We start from the raw sequence: 19334 nt of genomic DNA on the forward strand, positions 1-19334 counted from the left end.
AGCTCTTTCAAACCTGGCCAAGATGCTGGGGCTTGACTGCGGCCCTGTGAGGGTGCTCCAGCCTGGCTGGGGACCCCTGCCATGCCAACCCGGCCAGCTCCTGCCGTGTGCACCTTGTAAGACTCCCACCACCCAGTGGCTGGGAACACTGTCCCTCCACTTCAGTCCTAAGACTAGGGGATCTCCTGGGTCCTCTGACTGCCCCGGGCAGTGTTCCTCCAGATGGCCCTGGAGGTGGTGCTGGGGAGTGCCACGGGCCTGGCCTGCCTCCTCACCAAGCTGCAGAGGGCACTACACTTCCCGCAGCCCAGGCATCTGGCATCCCCACAGGGAAAAGCTCCCCTGCAGAATTCCAAGGCACAGGCTGTGGCTGCGGCTTGATTGTGACCTAGCATAGGGGTTATGTATTTTCTCATGTTAGCATGTTTACTTTAGTTGGCCCTTTTAGAGGCCATGGCCTCTACGATACTCATCCCTCAGGAGTATATGTAGTGATGGGGCCAACGCGCCCTGGCATTTCTACTCAATGTGCCAGGCCATGGGATGAGGGATGACAGCCCACAGAAAGAAGAGTTGCCAAGACTTCTGCAGGGCAGCCAGAGATGGGCTGTATGCAGAAGACAGTTTCTGCTGCCACCATGTCACTGCGGTACTGTGGGTTCCGCAACCAATACAAGGGCGGGGAGAAACCCCACTGCGTGCCTTTTAATTCTATATCACTTATGGGATTAGTTTAGGGCTGGCATGAAGTGAACTTCTCAAAGGCCTCATTTCAAAAACCAGTGGCTGGAGCTGAGGACATCCGCTACTGAACACGCCCTCGCCTTGTTCTGGCACATTCCTGCAGCCCCGCAGGCTCAGCTCTTTGCAGACATTCTGAACAAGACCACGGTGCTTCTGCTGGCCTCCGCTCTGAGCTCTCATGTCTTGGGCTCAGGTACCTGGCACCAAGCAGACCAGGAAGATCAGTAGCAGGGAACAGGGGCTCCTCAAGGGAGACAAAGGCAGCTGAGCACCCCACCTTGTCCTGCTCTCCAAGTCACCACATCTTCAAATTCCCTTATAGAAAAGCCTGGCTGTTCCAACAAGTATCTCTTTGTTGATCCACCACAAAATAATTTAATGTAGTAGAAAAAAACGTTTTGAAAAGCAGCAACTGAAACCTGTGCACTTTGTAACTACAGACTCCTGTGTACAGTGCCTTGGCGACTCCTCCGGTGGTGGCCACTGAGCTGGCGGACTGACCTGACAGCTGCTCTGCAGATCTCAGCCTAGGAGCTGGGTGCCTGCTAACACATGGCGGGTTGTTAGTAGACAGGACACAAGACAGACGCCGTGAGGCCTTTGATGTACAAACCCTCCAAGCCAGAGCAAAACTGTGGATGAAGCAATTCAGTGGATGGAGGGTGTGCTTCCAGAAGAAGCTGCCAGACCAACACTGCATTAAAGAAGCACTTTAATCAAACCTGGTACACAGACAAATGAGGCTGCTGGGCGGCCTAACACAGGCAGGCCAGCCTTCCTGATCAGCAAAACCACACAGCCTCAGGGCCACCTAGAGGATTCACCTGCCTATTCCTGCCCATCCTGTCAGAGCTTTTGACCTCCCAGGTAAGGCCAGTGTCACCCACTTCACAAAGGAAAAACATCAATTCTGGATGAAAAGCTCTAGATTTCAGGTTTCAGGATTCTGATTTCTTCCTGTAAAACTTTTAGAATTTTGGTGCAATACGGCACAAAACAGATGTTTAACCTGCAAGCAGACAATGATGGGTGAAAAAAAAAATCAGAATACAGGTTTTAATTTCTATGAAGTGCCCACAGAAGGCAAACCAGCAAGCACATCCACCTGAGGTCTTGATGCCTCTCTGTCCCCCTCCTCCCCACACATCTGGAAACACCTGCAACAGCTTCACCTACAAAGGAAATGTAAAACAGGAATATGTTTAAATTATGACTTAGTACTAAGAATAAAAAGTCGAGGGGCAAGGAATCAAAACAGTCCATTTGTTTATAAATATTTAATTTTTCCAAATCAAAGATTTTCCTAGCTTGATGCCAGGGAAGGATAAGAGCTGGTTGTGCCTCAAAATCCAGAGTTTTTGTGCTTTACAAAATCCACGGAATGGAAATGAACAGCATAGGCCAAGGATTACCCCTGGGGCAGGAACTAAAATGGACACTTGAAAACTCTGCTGCTCAGCAAGTGGCTGTCATTATATATTTTCAATGAGAAAAAAATCATTTACAAAATGAGAGAATACTGCATGAAGCGCCCTTCCCAGGCAGAACACCAGTGGCTCAAACACATTATCTACTTCCGCCCTACGTGGCCTCCTTGAGTGTGAGAACAGCACGCTTGTAAAATAACCATCTGATTATCTGGCCAGTGTCAGGACAAATTTGAAACAAGTGATTTGGTCCTTCCTGCACGCAGAAGGCAGGATCTAAGAGTTAAGGTAGGGGCTAGACAAAACAAACATGTATCTTTATGCCAACACCATTATGAAAACCATGAGTGGCAATGGGAACCGTAAGGAACACATTTCCCATCCCCAATTAGTCCCATTTTCTTGTGTTGGGCCGTGACCAAAAGCATTTCAGCCTCTTCCACGTGGGCCACTGCTGGCTATGGGGAGGAGATGAGGATTTGGAGGTCTCCAACACCCCTCCTTGGCAGGCAGTGGCAGCCATGCATCTCCTGGGCCTTAGGGGCAGGGCCAGTCTGCTCTAGGTGGTAGCTCCAGCCCAAATTGTGCTTTGCAAGACTCAGTGGCGCCTCCCAAGTCACTGTCCCCCAGACCACCTATGCTGTTTGCTCTTTATTCTTGGTCTGAAGGAGCAGGGAAGGCAGGCACCCAGGCTGCCCACAAAGTCACCAACAAGAACTGTCTCCTTCCCACCTCCTCCCATGAAGCTCGAAAAGCCAGAAAGTAGAGCTGAACAAAAAACATGCGTTTCACTTCCAAAGATGTTTCAGTTTGAGCATTTATTGGGCGCCAGGCATGCCAGGCACCATGGGGGGCGCCTGCAGGACACGCAGTCACATGATACCTCACAACAACCCTGTGAGGTAGGGGTTGTTCCTACATACAGTCCAGCCCCAGGGCTCAGCGCTCTCTGCCTCTGGCATTGCTAGGAAGGTGGCAGGATTGCGACTGAACCCAGTTCTTCCTGACTCCAGGTTCAATCCGACTCTTGGTTCCATTATTTTAGAAAATACAAAATATTTGGTCCCAATCTATGCGAATCCATGAAGTTCCTGGGTTTTGTTTCCAGTACCCACCCCTGTAATCTTTTCTAAAGTTTGGGAGGATATTTAAAAATTAACACTTGTGTGTGGTTGAGTCCAGTTGAGTCTGAGTGTTCTGAGGGTCAGAGCCCCTCACAGCTTGGCTCCTGGTGTGGTCCTGAGAGCTCCACCGACGACCTCTTCACTCCCATTTCCTCCTCTCCCCACCCCTTCTAATGGACCCAAGGCCTACGGAGACTTGGGGACTTCGTTTCATGATGGAGAAAAAGGGGCTCATGGAAATGAGGCAAAGGAAAATCGGAGGGCGGACAAGTTTCTCCCAATAGTCAGCAGAAGACGTGAATCCTTTTTGTTCTGGAGAACCCAGTCCTCCCTCTCTGGAGTGCACAGGCCAGATCCAACCCAGACAGGCAATGCGTTCTGTGCTCTGGGAGGAAAAGCACCTGCCAGCCCTGGTGGGGGTGGGGGTGTCCCAGAACAGTGGAGCCAACTGAGGCCAAGACGGAAGTCCATTCCCAGCCTCTCCTAGGACTACCAATCCCAAAGAAAGGTGAAAGAAACCAGGTAAAGCAGACTGCAGGTCCCCAATCCCTACGAGCATAAAAGTCAACAGCAGGCACCAAATAATGGTGACATAGAGCCCAAAAGGCAGTTCTTTTTGGTTCCAGGAAACCCAGCTTAGGTTTCCAAATCAATCCTACACACCTTTGACAATCTCTTCCCACGAGCACTCACCCTGCCTCTAAAGGACAGAACCAATGGCTTGTCCTGGAGAGACCTTGAGAAACCCTCCAGGTGACCACGAGATGGTGCAGGGAAAGCCTGTCCTGCTAAGGCCCTTCTTGTTCTCCTGGCTAAGCAGCGGCCTGACAGGCGCTGACACGCACTCATGACACCAGGCTGCACAGCTGGGAATCCCATTTTGTCAAGGGTCCAGGATAGACAGGCAAGGATTTTAAGGAAAAGTTCATCACATGCCCAACTCTCACCTCTTAATAAAATCACACTCTGTGTGACTGACCAACCAGCTCCCTCAGAGATTTCTGCTGCAGCCAGAACTGGCTCCGGGCCACTGGCATTTAGGATTTTGCCTCAGAGATACCCACTCTGTAAATAGCTCCAGGAACACCAGGGGTGCTTGCCTTGAGTGGGTCAACGTGGCTGGCAGTTCCTGCCACGTTGTTCACCTAGCACCACCATGGCTCGACTGCCTCGAGATGGTGCCTCTGGTCCCTGCTGTCCTAAGACCTGGGCAGCTCCATAGGCTGGTGATGCAGTATTTCTGTGCTTTTACCTACATCCTTAATGCTCCTCACTCCACAGGCCCTAAAACCATATTCTGTGACGCCGACTCCACTTAAGTGCCTTCAAAATTTTAACTGCTCTGGGCCTCTGTTTGGAATGCAGAGTTTGAGGTATCTGAGGTTGTTTTAATTCTGTAAAAATGAAAAGGGAGGCTAGGCAAATGCTGCAGCTCGTGACCACAGCCTCTTACCACTCTGCTGAACGACTGCTGTGAAGGACTGAAACAGAAAAGGCACACGTCATCCTGGGCAAGGAGCGTCCACAGCCACCGCCTCCTGCCTCTAACATACTTCTTTAAGAGGAAGACCCCTCTGACAATGAAGCCCAAATACAAGGACAACCAGATACCCACTGCATTTTATGTTTGTGCTTTCTTGGGCATGAGCAGCTATAAACTCTCCTTAAAAAAAAAAAAAAAAAAAGTCACAGTTATTTGACAGGAGTAAAGGAGGAGAAGAGAGAATTTAATGACACATCTGAACTCACTTCCCGTGGCTCCAGGTAGCCTAGGCATGCTGTCAGATCCACCTGCTGTCAGAAAGGAAGGTTTTAACATCAGAGAGAACCTCTCTCTCCTCCAGTATTCACAGAGAGAACAAGGTCAGAAACAAAGTCCACCATGGAGGAAATCCCAGAATGATCCAATTTGGAAAAAATTTAATTAATAAAATAAAGTGGAGGGAAATGGTCTAGGTGGGGCTGCAGGGCTAGAGGATTCCTGTCCAAGGCTGATGTTGGCCAGCACCCCAGCGGACCCCAGGTGGGCAGCGCTAGGACCTGTCTTGGCAGGAGCAGCCTCGACAACCAGAACCATTCTGCAGACATCATGCCTTCCTCACTTGCCACGCCCATCGCTATGCACAGACAGTAAACACCAGACAACTGCAGTTTGTTATAAAGTGGCTTCTAGCTCTCCTACGCCGGGCTTGGCACATCATGCATGCAAAGCAAGGAGATTTCGAGGGCTTCACCAAACAGTTAATTTTGGCAAAAAAAAAAAAAAAGAAAAGAAACCAAAAAGCTAAAATTCATAAGCAGGATTAAAAGCCACTGAAGTGAAAACAGTGTATTTTCCCAACAGTTTGGAGTTAGACTACCACTACAACCACCCTGCCCTTTGTTTTTTTTAAAAAGTCTCTGCCATCCTCCCTCAATTCAGGTCAAAGTTCATAGCAGCAATGCATAAAGTCCTCTGTAAAGCCTGTGTTCTCTGCTCCTAGGGTCAAAATTCACAGGTCAAGTTCAATCAGTCCGAAGAATCATGGGAGGATGCTCACTGTCTTCATCCAGGCGCAGGGCACTGGCTTCGTCCTCAAGACATGCTCCACCCACGGCACCTAGGTCGTCTGAGTAGGCTGCAAAGAGACAAGGAGGTCCAACTCAGTGGGTAGGGACAAACTACAGACCCCACTGAAACCAACCAGAGACTGGGCTTTGGAAACTTTGCCATGTATCTGAAGTACAGCCCACGCTGAGAACTTCTGAATCTTAACTGCTTTTTTGAAGCTTTAGGCAGCTCAAAGATAAAGCTGCTTATTTTCCAAAATTCATCAATGTCCAAATAAGGCCTGCAAAGTGAGAGCTTCCAGAACAGCTGCAGATTTTCTCTACTGAATGGAGAGCAAAAATGATTCTCACACTGGTTACACAAGATGTTCAAAAACAACGCCGAGAGACATTCAGCGTTTTATGTAACTGAAAGGGCATTCCAAGGGGTTACAATGAGCACGTACGACCTCATGTGTGAACGAAGCCCCAGGTCTCCCACTTGAGTCCCCTTGGACTTTGAGGAAGTCAGCTCATACCGAGAGAAAGGGCCTTGCCAGTGACCTCAGCTGTCTGTTTGCTGCCTGACCAGATGCTGCAGGCAGGGGGAGCCTTATATATGGCCTGACAGTGTCCTTCCCATCTCTTGCCCTTACAGGCCACTGATGCAAAGGAGTCCATGTGAAATCTGCCAAGTGATCACCTAGGTGGGACAAGGATCCAGGACAAACACCTGGCAGTGCTCTCCTGAGGGGCTGCAAACTGGGGCATGACACATGTGCACCCAGAGTCACCTGGGCTCTGCTAGTTATTTTCTTTGCAAAAATGAAGAAAATAAATTCAATCTTGCCAGGACCTGGGAATATCAGTATACAAAAACTCTGCTAGCGAGGAACAAGCCTTCCTTTTCCAGTTGGCAAGCAGGAAGCGGGCAACTCTGGGGAAAGCACAGTGTGCAAGAACCGACCCCTGCCCCCAAGGAACCACCGCACAAATTACCTTCTAGGTTTGCGTCCTGCCCCTTACCAAGTCTTGTTGGAGACGAGGGCACGTAGGCACCTTTTGCGGCTGCTGCGCCATACGTCTGAGTTACTAAGGGGCAGTCGTGGGAGGCAGAGTCTACAATTTCGCTGGTCGTCTCCATGCTGCCATCCAGCCTGGAGAAAAGGGAACGACCAGGACAAACTCAACGCTTCCAGGATGGACGAGTGCGGTCACGGTACAGCTGGGCCTGAGGCGCCAGACCTGTAGCGAGGGGGCAGCAGGCCACTCGCTAGATGGAGCACCATGCATTCCTGATGCCATGGCGATTTTGAATACCCCCGCCCCACACTGGTGGAGGTTTTACTGGATTTTTATATAGGGCGAGCATATTTAACTTTTAAGCCAGATGATCATCAACAGAATTCACATTAAAAAAAAAAATAATTTCTGCTAGGCATGGTAGGACACGCCTGTCATCCCAAGCTGAGGAAGGAGGATTTCAAATTTGAAGCCAGCCAGGGCAACTTAGAAAGACCGTGTCTCAAAATAAATAAACAAAACAAAACAAAACAAAAACAAAAACAAAACAAAAAACAAAAAACAAAACAAAACAAAAAACAAAAAAACAAAACAAAACAAAACAAAAATAAAAGGGGGGGGGGTTGGGGATGTAGCTCAAAAGTGGAGTGCCCCTGGTTCAATCCTAAATACCTCCCCCTGCCTCCAAATCCCACTTCTACCTGTCTGTAAATGTGTTACAATAACATTATTAGGACACTCTCCCAAAGGAAAACAGGAAATCAAACTGCACTCTCTCCCAGTTAATGGAGACAGGGCAAACAGGCATCTCATAGCAGATGCTAGGCATCTGTGACCCCATGTTGTGTGTGGCTTTTCTTGCTTTTCAGACACAAAGTGCCCACACCCTTGAGAGGCCTACATGTCCAGTTTGCAAGCAAATGCAGCTGCTCCCCAGCAGGAGGTGCCCCAACCAGCAGCCATGACTCCCTACCCTGGAGCAAAATCAGTTTAACCCGGGAACAGGAGCACCTCAGCGGGCAGCACAACCCAACATGCTGGAATCTGTGCTTCACACCACTGGATTGGAGGAAACGTACAAACCTACTTGCCACTAGGGAGAGGTAGACAGTGGCAGGTTGGAGCAGCCTCACCTGTGCTGTCGCATCAGGGCGCACTCGCCACCTTCCTGGGGGTCCAGGTTGTACATATACAAGTAGCCGTCAGAAGCTCCCACCAACAACCGAGGAATCTTCTGAATTCTAGTGAGAATAAAAAATCAGTCCAATTCTAGGAGCATGATTCTCACAAAACACATCTCCAATTAGCTGCCTGCCCACCACACAGCACAGACCGGGCCTCCTGCACTTGAGCTGGCACCTACGCAGAAGAGGACCAAGACCATGCTGTCTTCCTGGGACTCAGCATGGCAGGGTCAAGCATGGCCTAAGGGTGAATGTGTAAAGAATCCAAGAAAGCAGCAGAACAGGATCAGGCCCTGTCTGATTGTTAAGGGTGATGTTTTCTGATAGTTTTAGAGACTATGCTAGTCTGATAACAATGATGGAAAATAATGTTTACAAGATTCACAGAGCTGTAGTCTGCTCCTGCTGAACTTTCTAAACAAGCCTTCCCATGAAGCCATGCTGCGGACAGTCCCAACATAACTCAGGAGAGTGTGCTTGAAGCTGTGCTCTGAAAGCCTCATGACACCTCCCACTGCGACGCTGCTGTTTTAATGATCCCAAAGGGCACCAGCAAACCCCTACAGCATGATGTAATCAACACTAAACACTCAATGAAGATGGAAAAAAATAAATGTTTTTTGAACAGGAACCTCAGAGAAAGCCATTCAAGTTGTGTGTCTGCAGCAGAGCAGTCTGTGGCTCTTCCCTCTGTGCAGCTCCTGATGGAACCAAACCAAACAAAGGGCCACACGCCACCTCTGCAGCTAGTAATGAGCACTGAGACACAGCCTGTTGGGATGCACACACAGGCAGAGGGCCAGGGAGGCAGTGCCCATCCCCACTCACGTGGCTAATGAGCAGATGTTCTTATGGCCACAGAATGGCAGGCGGACGGTGGCAAAGGCTCTGCCCTGGTTGAACATTTCTGTTACTTGAGAGGGCAGGTAGCTGGTGGATGCCATGAGCACCTTCCCAAAGTAGCCAGTCCAGGTGGTGGGCTCCTCTGGAGGCCTGGAAGGAAACAGCACTAGACACGTGAGGCTGGTTCTGGGTCAGCCACATCCCATTCACACACACAGCCTGAAACCAGAATGAGAAATCCTCCACTCTTCACAAAAAGGCTGTGGAAAACAAACACGGCCCAGGCCTGGGGACGCTGAGGAGTGTCCTCAGGGGGGGTCAGGGGCTGCTCAGTCAAGCAGGAGCAGCCACGTTACCTAATCAGGACCCCATCCTGGATCCTTGTAGCATAGTGTCCAGAAACATTCTGTGTGACCTCAAGTCTTGTAGCCCATTTGGTGGCTGTTCATCTTATGTGTTTTCAAGGTGTCTTAAATACTCCTGTGACTCAGTCATAGTCCAGTAAACACTGCCACGAGTGGGGTTTATCCCCCGCAGGCTGGAATTGACCAGCGACACTGGGAATTAAGACAGGGTCTTGCTAAGTTGCCAAGGTTGGCCTCGGACTTGTGATCCTCTTGCCTCAGCTTCCCCAGTCACCAGATTACAGGAGTGTAGACTAAACAAACAAAAACCCCTTCACGCACATTCACCACATCAATATAGAATTTAAGCCAACTGCTATAAAGACGGAAATTGCCCCCTCTCCTCCTGACCTCTGGGTATGTTAGACATGATGGTCATCCCAGAGGCAGTCTAATTCTAGCTGCTTTTGTCTACAAGGGTGTGGAGAGGGGACACAGGTACTTATTAGGTGACACCTATCTGGATCCTCAATCTGACCTCACTCTCCTGTGTGTTTTCCACATAATAATATCAGTGGGACAGGGACAACTTTTTGTACTGCTGGGCCTGGACTTAGGCTGGCTGTGGTGTGGACTGGCAGATGCTGTCAAAAGCAGAATGGTTCTGTGCTACTTTCATCCAGTCAACAAGTGGGGACAGAGTGTTTTATATTTTTTAAAAAACAAATGAGGGATCTGGGGGTGTAAGTCCGTGGTGGAGCGTGTGCTTAGCGGGCACAAGCTCAGGGTTCCATCCTCAGCACTGCCCTCCCAAAAAACACTCAGAAGAGAAAAACAAACGTTATCTATGTGACTCACTTTTCTTTCACAGTCTCGAGTTTGAAGATGTGCACCGTCTCGGTGTTGCTGGACGCAGAGAGGAACATGCCATCCATGCTGAAGGCCAACGAGCAGATGCTCACACACCTGGGGAGACAGCAAGCATGTGAGAGGTGGCAACACGGGGGCAAGCCCGTGTCTCCAGGCGTTCCTAACTGAGGGATGGAGCAAAGCCTCCATCATGGGTACACTGAGGTCACTGATGCCTTTTTATTTCTCTCCAGCAATTTCTCAAAACTTTGAAGGAAAAATGTAGCCAGCAAGAAAACATTCTTTTAATACATCCTTAAACAGTCCATTTTCTTTGTGAATTCAAACAATGAAGGGAATCAAGATTGTATTAAACATTTTTAGCTGAAATTAGGATAAATCTGTAACACTGAAGTTAGTAAAAGAAAAATGCAATTCAAAATTACGATTTTTAACACTCCAGCAAAAAAAAAAAAAAATCTCAAAACATTAAATAAAAAATAGGAATTTTCTCATAACCTTAGAAATAAAGTTACTGTTACCCCTGAATAATTTTAAGGGGTGGATTTTCTACAATTCTTCACATTCATGGAGTGCTTACAATGTAACTGGCATCATACTTAAGCTCTAGGGGGTGAACAAAGCAGAAATGGTCCCTACCTACAGGGCTGGCAACAAATGGCCGGGGAGAGGTGGACAGTCAGTCTGCTACCAGCAAGGACACAGAATGCACTCATTAGAGTGGATGGGCTGGAGAGGTACAGCAGTGCAGCTGCTCATGTAAGGGGCAAAGAAAGGCCACCTTGAGGGAGGGGGACCCCAGCTCAGATCCAAGGGTTCACACAAGTCAGCCGTTACAGGGAGCAGCACGTGCAAGACCCCCAACCCCTGGAAGAGAGATTCGCTCCACTACAACAAGCAGCAAGGCTAGAAAAGGGGAATGTGAGGGACAGTGAGAGAAAGGTAAGGGAGGATGGGGGGCAAGATCCTGGAAGGCCCGTGGGCTCCATAGGAGTGTGCTGAATGCTCCAGGAGCAGGAGGGCAGTCAAGGTTTTAGGTGAACGGTGGCTGGATTATATTCATATCAGCAGCCAAACCCGGAGTGAATGGGGTCTAGGTGATGTGAACCAGGGGTGGGATCACATGGGGGAAGGAAAGACTTAGGGGGAGGAGTGATAGGCAGGAGCTGTCTGGATGCGTGAGATGGGAGAGAGGAGGAAAGGCTGGGCCCTGGGGATCATCTGGACCATTTACCATGACATGGAATTTGAGGAATGTGAGCAGACGGGCACATTCTGCCTGCTGCCTGAGGTGCAGGGGAAACAGGTCCATTTCAGGAGAGGCTGGGCTCCATGTCCAGACTTGGGTTCAGCAGCACAAGATGGCAAAACTTAGGGAGGGGGTGGGGTTTATAGCATGGGCGGGAAAAAGCTCCACTAGAAACTAGACATAGGGAAATGAGGCAGGATCACACAGAGAAACATCTAGAAAGGCGTGATGTGAGGAAGACTAAGGGAAATGAGGGGTAGACAACCAAGGAAGTAGTTCCTAGCACTGGAATTTGGGCTTTGCCTTTCAAAAGGGGAACAGTAAGTCTGTTCCATGGGTGGGGGCACCACCCATGGAACAGACTTACTGTTCCCCTTCTGAGAAGGCCAACCCAGCCCCAAACTTCCAGTGCTAGGAACTACTGAATACTTTCTTCGAAAACATGGCTCCTGGTCCCTGGGAAACCCTGGGGAGGCTGGTACCATTTACCACATTCCCACCAGAGAGGGAGAAGTGGGGACCCAGGGGCCAAGTAATGCTGCCCAAACCAGCTGTGGCAATGGCCAAACGACCTGAGTAGGATGCTAGGCTCCCACAGGTGGAGGGGCGCACCTGCTTCCGAAGCAGCTATAGGGAGGGAGCACCAAGTGCATGGCCTGGTGGGACAGCCAAGGGACTCCAAACACAGTGACTCAGGGGTTTTAGAAGAGCCAAGGCCACCTGCTGTGGGGAAGAAGAGCTGGGCATGAGGGCTCTGAAGGCTGAGAACACGTGCTCAGTAGGTGAGGCTGCTGTCCGGCACCTTGGAACAGGATGGGTGGCCACAGGCCCCCGGCCCTTCCTGGCATGCAAGTTTTTCCAAGCCCTCAGGCTCTCTGGTTCTCATTCTCCATTAGGTAGGTCATAGACACACGGAAACCTAGTCTGCTTCCACAATAATGTTCTTTATGGTCCACGAAGAGACTGACCTCCATATCTGAACTGCTGATCCAGGTGGGTAGAAAATTCTTCCATATTTAACTGGAATTTCTCTGATGTTTAAGTTTACACCTGTTTGGTCAATGATGATAGAAACTGAAATCCATGAAACCTCCAGAGTTGACTTGGAGGATTTATATATTTTACCTTTTAACTCCTCTCCGGAACTCAAAGAGTTTTTGTCCCTCTGGAATGGAAAACACCCTAATCACGGTCCCCTGGGATAGGGAAAGAAAAACAGAAAAAAGAATTTTAGCTGGGTTAAAAATAGTCTTTTTCTATTTCTTACACACCAGACTACAAGTGAACTTTGTGGTCCATTTTCAGCAACAGCTCTGTGTGGGCCAGGAGGAAGCCTTGATGCCCTCTCCGCTGCACCCGAGTTCCCAGGGGGCCTATACACACCACTGTCACATTTTCTGCTATAAGCATATCAGAAATTCTTCTGTTTTATTTCTCATCACACATTTCCTACTTTATTACTATTATATACACTAATAACCCTGAAGCCAAACATGGAGTATTAATAGTCATTTAAAGTTTGAACTATTAGAGGGCTGGGGATGTGGCTCAAGTGGTAGTGCGCTCGCCTGGCATGCGTGCGGCCCGGGTTCGATCCTCAGCACCACATACAAACAAAGATGTTGTGTCCACCGAAAACTAAAAAAAAAAAAAATATTAAAAAATTCTTTGAAAACTAAAAAAAAAATAAATATTAAAAAATTCTTTCTCTCTCGCTCTCTCTTTAAAAATAAAAAAAAAATAAAGTTTGAACTATTAGAAATAAAACCCTAGAGCCAGGGCTTGCACGTGCGGAAGCACTGCTTAAATCCAAGGGCTGATTGATGAGGGTCCAGCACCCAATGAGCAACTTTCCTGCCACTCTGAATTACAGATCAAAACAACTCATTAGCTGGAAATCTTATTTAATTTCCTTAAAAGGAAAAGCCCAGATTTAGAAAATGGTAAGACTTACATTAAAAGTCTTCCTAAAAATACAAAAAAACCAAATAAACAAACAAACAAAAAAACCCCCCAAACCTCAAATACTTGGTGAGCTACAGCATTTCTCTGCTTCAAAATGAAATATGTAAATAGTTGTGAGCCAAGGAAAGAGGAAGAAGCAGGTGGCTACTGAACCAATGCTACAGAGCGATGGCACGAAATGGCATAAAGAGAAACACTGCTGGGACAGAACAGACACCTTCACACAGGTGGTATTTCAAATTTGTGGGGTAGGAAGAATTATTTACCCTCCCAACTCATATCAGATAAACTTTAGAAGGTTCATATTGTTCAATGATAATTGTTAAGGATATCTCACATGCTCATGAACAGTTAAAAAAAAAATCTGCAGGTGTTTACATAACTTCTGGTCCATCTACTCAAGGGGATGCCATGCCACCATCAGCACTCAGGTAACAGGTTCATTTGAGAAAAGGTTACTTAACATATGCATTCACTCTAGATGCAAGGATACCAGCTGGGTTTGTAATTCTTGAAAATTAGAGGGATAAAATGGTTTATGCACACGTAAAAAAATTAATAAAGGCAAAGCCTTCGTCCTTTGGTCCATCACACCCTAAAACTTTTGAGGTGTGTGTGTATATATGTTTGTACTAGGAACCCAGGAGTGCTTTATCACTGACTACTTCACAAAATCTTTCATTTATTTATTTATTTTATTTGTAGATGGACACAATATCTCTTATTTTTTTTCTATGTGGTGCTGAGGATTGAACCCAGTGCCTCACACATGTGAGGCAAGCACTGAACTACTGAGCTACAACCCCAGCCCCATGAACCCTTTTTACTTTTTTTTTTTTTTTGAGAAAGAGTCTCACTAAGTTGCTGAGCTGGTCTTAAACTTGTGATCCTCCTGCCTCAGTCTCCTTTGTGGATGGGATTGGAGGCACACACCATTGGTCACATTTAATTTTTGATGGCATATCTGGCTGTTATAATAGTGACAAGGTGTTGAGACCATGCAATAGAAAGTTCCTTGAAAGCAAGATTAAGTCACATGTCTTTGGAACACAGGAGGGTTGGGAAGCCCTAGCTGTTCTTGGCCCACGGACAAGAGGATCTAATCACAAACAAAGCCTTCGTTTTACATTTATATGTGTGTGGTTCTATTATCACTAGTCTTGAAATTCTAAACTATGATAAGATTCCGGCTGATCAATGGATAACAATTTCATTTTTACACTCCCAAGGGAGAAGAAAAAGAGAGTGATGTTGGGACAGCCTTGCAAAATTTTAGAAGCAAAATCAAGAGTAAAGCTCAACCTCTCCTCTGCTCAGCTGGTCAACCCCTGGGCACATTAACTTCTGTGAGCCCTTGGTATAAAATGAGAAATATTTACCTTGCTGAGGTGAGGGGATCAAACAGGTAATGAATTAATGAAAAAAAAATCCATGAGAAGTTTGAGGAGAAAGAATTCAGAAGAAAAAATGTCTTGTTTCTGAACTGCTGCTCAGAGACAGGAAAGCAAATTCATCTCTATGAGGCAGACAGGAGGACAAGCATTGAGGCAAAGAGGAACAACAAAGGGACAAGAGGCAGCAGGGTAAACCAGAAAGAGAATGAGGAGGTGGAGTTAGAGGGGCTGAAGGCCACAGCTTGCCACTATGACCTATGCACAGATGGGCTTTAGAAAGGCCACACCTGTTGTCGTTAGTCCTGCTCAAAATAAAGCTATTTCTTAACCATACCTGTCTGTCCCCCCTGCAGCAGCCAGGACCACTGGGTCTTACGCATGTTGATAAAATTAACAAAAATGGACTCGACTGGTGGCTCTTGAATTAAGGTTTGTTAATCTGCAGCATGGTGATGTGGACCAGGAAAAGAGATCCACCACGGGGAGTTTTACTTGGGTCAGGCTGTGTTCTGATCACTACTGACTTGCTGGCTCATGGGACTGATGTGCAACAAGTATCTTTGGTTACAGAATCTAACCCACCTACCAGCTATGCAAAGGCTTTGGAGGAATGGTGTGGCTATAAACTTTGATGCTGAAGACAAGGGAATTCTCATGACATTTTCTACATGAATACAGAAAGTCTCTGATCTGATTCTTGTGAGAAGGACAGTTTTGTTTTGGGAGGGGGGGACTGGGGATTGAGTCCAGGGGTGCTTTACCACTACATTCCCAGCCCTTTTTATTTTGAGAAAGGGTCTCCCTAAGTTGCTTAAGGCCTTGCTAAGTTGCTGAGGCTAGTCTCAAACTTGTGAACCTCCTGTCTCAGCCTCCCAAGTCACTGTGATTAAAGGAGTGCACCACTGTGCCTGACCTGAGACGAGATGGTTTTGAAGGCAGTACATGTGCTCACAAGTGCACTCTTCAGGAATGTCTGAATCTTGTCTTAGAGCTCATAATGGGTTGGAAATACAGATTTTGATCACAAAGCAACATTAGCCATGAGCTCTTGTGAGGCAATCACTGGCTTTATCCCTTTAGAGTAGAACTGGGGAGGGTATAAATGATGGGGTAAAATCCTTTCTAGAAATTTATTTCCCAGCTCCATAGAGATGTATTAGATACACTCTATCACCTAGTAATATACTGTGGACTAAAAACTATAAGTGTTATGTAGAACCAGCCATTCCTACCTAACCTACCTACCTCTACTGTGTTTGTCATTAGTCTGATGAGACAGGTCTTTGAATCTGATTACAAAGCATCTGTGAATACATTTTGGTTGGAATTGTTTCATTCAATAAAGTATTTATTCAGTGTTAAGTGTACTAGACCCTGTTGCAAAGTCCCAGCAGGCAACAGGGTTAAGCCCCAGTAAAAATCCATACTGAACATGTCTTAAATGAAGTTTGAAAGTCAAATAAATTACATGTTCACTTAAAAAAAAGGCAGCCAGGAATGGTGGCATATCCTACAGTCCCAGCTACTGGAGATGCTGAGGCAGGAGAATCACTTGAATCTAGGAGATGGAGGCCAGTCTGGCCAACAATCCCAGTGCCCCCTGACCCAGTTAACCCAAAACAGTAACAAACCCTCCACCAAACCCCAAAAGGCTGTATCCTTATAACCCAGCAATATTACTGGAATCATTTTTTGGGGGTACAGAGGATTGAACTCAGGGGCACTTGACCACTGAGCCATAACCCCAGCCCTATTTTGTATTTTATTAAAAACAGGATCTTGCTGAATTACTTAGCGCTTTGCTGTTGCTGAGGCTGGCTTTGGACTCTTTGATCTTCCTGCCTCAGTCTCGCAAGCTGCTGTATTATAGGCGTGCACCCCTGCACCTGGTTATTACTGGAATCTTTTAATATTAAAAATACACATAAAAGGGGCTGGGGCTGTAGCTCAGTGGTAGAGCACTTGTCTAGAATGTGTGAGGCACTGGATTTGATTCTCAGCACCACATATAAATAAATTAAAAGTCCATCAACAACTTAAAAAAAGAGATGCTAATGGATTGTATTACAAAAATACACATAAAAGATTACACATGACTTGAGGCTAAGGTCGTGACTCAGTGATAGACCACTTGCCTAGCATGTCAGAGATGCACAGGGTTTGATCTCAACACCACATATAAACACATAAAGATCCATTGACAAGTAAATATATAATATATACATACAAAATACATGATTTAAATATACTATTACTTATAATAGCAACATATTAGAAACAATGTCCCCCAAAGGGTGATGTTTAAGTAAATCAAATACTGTACAGCCACTAAAAGTGTTTGAAATGCATTCAGATCAACCAGATAACAGAATTGTGTCTTGATTTTTTATACTTTTCATTATTTTCCAAGTTCTCTATCATAGAATATATTAGCTTAATTTGAAGACCCTGGGGTAAGCATCTTCATGGCACATTATTTTCTACCACAAATGTGTTAACACTCTTGTCAGACAGTGGCAGAGAGTTAAGGTTTAAATCTTAAATGTGTTCCAAAGGCCATGTGTTGAAGGCTTGGTCACCAGCTAATGGTGGTGGTGGGAGATGGTGAAACTTTAGAAGGTGGGGCCTAGTGTGAGGAAGTTAGAACACTGGGAATCTTTTTTTTTTTTTTTAAATATTTATTTATTTATTTTAGTTCTCGGCGGACACAACATCTTTGTTTTTATGTGGTGCTGAGGACCGAACCCGGGCCGCACGCATGCCAGGCGAGCGCGCTACCGCTGAGCCACATCCCCAGCCCAACACTGGGAATCTTAAAGGGGACACTGTGACCCTGGCCCCATCTTCTCTCTGCTTCCTGGCCTCCAGGAAGGGAGCAGTTATTCACTGCCACAGGTTCTGTTACAGGCTTCCTGCCATGATGTTCTGCCAACACCTCAGCCAAGAACAGAGTGAAACCTCTGAAATTCCTTTCCTCCTTGTAAGTTATTTATCTCAGATATGTTGTCACAGTGATAGAAAGTTGCCTAACACTGTGTGTGTCACTTACTTCGCAGAAGCACACTGACAGCTGACTACGGGGTTGTTAGTACCTTGTTTCTCTGTGAGTTGGTTGATATGAAGACATGTTTGAAAACTGGCTGTGTGAAAATAACTGAAGGCCTACTGAACCTTCAAACTGGTTTTCTACCTGCTGCAGCAGACATACCTTCTCAGAAGCCGTGGCAAGTTTGGTTCCACTTGCGTCAAAAGCCAGTGCTGCTAAAGGGCTGTCATGAGCTGGGATCATATTTGCAGCTCTCTGAAAAGGGGAAACCAATTAAACTTGACTGCCATGTGCCGAGAGCCCCTGCCCCTGGGCTATCACTTGGCCATCAGGCAGAAATGCCAATGGCTATCACCAAACCACCATTATGGTCAACACAAATACCAAGTCCCCTTGACTATCTGGGGATGGGACCTTCAGAAACACTGCTCAGACTTCCACAAAACAGAATAATTCATCCACAAGTTCCCTACGTTCCTTCAGACATGCACATTGCCAGGAGCTCAGCACCTGTGAGAGCACAGGGGCAGGTTTAATAAATCCTGCTTTACCATAAGAGTAGAGAGTGAAGACTGCTGCTGTGCTGATGGGGTCCGGAGGCTGCACATGCCAGGGCATGCACATTTAGGAAAAGACACATTTTAAAGGGTTATCCAAGCAAAAAGGAACCTCACCAAGTTAATGGTGTCGAAGACCTGAACCTCTCCGATGGTTGCACTCCCTGGATATGCCAAGTAGCAATTGTCGTTGTTTATTGACAGTGCACACAAGCCTGTGAGTGATGCAGATAACAAATGCAGGTCAAATCTGAGAGTTCCTTCTTGGTTGTCAGATATAATTTAGCATTTACTAAACATTAGACTTGGCATTTTAGAAATAAAAATTAGTTCTGATAAACCTAATAGATCTTTTAAAAGTTCTATACCCCCATGCCACCATCTTGATACCAGTATTATATACAGATTAAAGAACATTGGTTGAAAATGATCAGTAACCTCAGAATTGAAAGTTAATCAAACCAATGAGCTTATACAGTCACAAGACTGTATAATGTAGCCTGGTTTAAGATGGATACTTTTTGAACTTGTCCCATCTGTGCAACCTATAAAGAGAAAAAAAAAATCTGCCTCATGAATATTAAACTATCTTTTAAAGGCAAAATGAGAAAAATAGGATTCTTTCCTCACAAAGCAATTTACCTGCAGGGTTTGGGGGGGTCTCCCTGATAGTGTGCAGAACCTTCATGTCCCGAATGTTGTGTATATATAGAGACTCTTCCAGGCACACGATGAGCCTCTAGAAAAACCAGAGAAAACCAAATGTGAAGAAACACCCAGAACCCATTTAACTGACTCTTAACTAACTCATTTAACTGACTCTTGAACTAAGATACTCTCTATTCCTTCTAGAACACGATGTAGACTGAGGCCTGAAACTCAGAATACAGCTGGCTTTCCACCACCAGTCAGGTGGTGCCTAGAGTCAACTTTCTGGGAATCCTAATGGAGGTGATTTGGTTTAAGATCACAAACTGATGAACTACAGCTAAGTGAAGTGAGCTTTAGAGAGATTTGGCAAAGGCATTGCTTTAA

General features: G+C 46.5%; 1 protein-coding gene across 3 annotated transcripts in view; it reads right to left on the reverse strand.

Moving 5' to 3' along the window:
- Nucleotides 1–2970: 2970 nt before the first annotated feature.
- The window catches only part of Wipi2 (WD repeat domain, phosphoinositide interacting 2), a 37629-nt gene continuing 21265 nt past the window's right edge, over nt 2971–19334 (reverse strand). Inside the window, exons 4-12 of one of the 3 annotated variants that reach the window (XM_005340045.5) lie at nt 18942–19038; nt 18417–18514; nt 17905–17997; nt 12463–12533; nt 10077–10184; nt 8860–9024; nt 7981–8088; nt 6851–6981; nt 2971–5913 (exon numbers count right to left, since the gene is read on the reverse strand). In XM_005340045.5, coding sequence (XP_005340102.1) covers nt 5801–5913; nt 6851–6981; nt 7981–8088; nt 8860–9024; nt 10077–10184; nt 12463–12533; nt 17905–17997; nt 18417–18514; nt 18942–19038 — 984 coding nt within the window. In that variant the 3' untranslated portion in view covers nt 2971–5800. Of the gene's footprint in view, nt 5914–6823; nt 6982–7980; nt 8089–8859; nt 9025–10076; nt 10185–12462; nt 12534–17904; nt 17998–18416; nt 18515–18941; nt 19039–19334 lie in introns of all 3 variants that reach the window. The other 2 variants (XM_005340043.5, XM_013365070.4) reach the window with 2 other exon arrangements.

Source organism: Ictidomys tridecemlineatus, chromosome 10 (assembly GCF_052094955.1).
Source record: "Ictidomys tridecemlineatus isolate mIctTri1 chromosome 10, mIctTri1.hap1, whole genome shotgun sequence".
Classification (NCBI taxonomy): Eukaryota; Metazoa; Chordata; class Mammalia; order Rodentia; family Sciuridae; genus Ictidomys; species Ictidomys tridecemlineatus.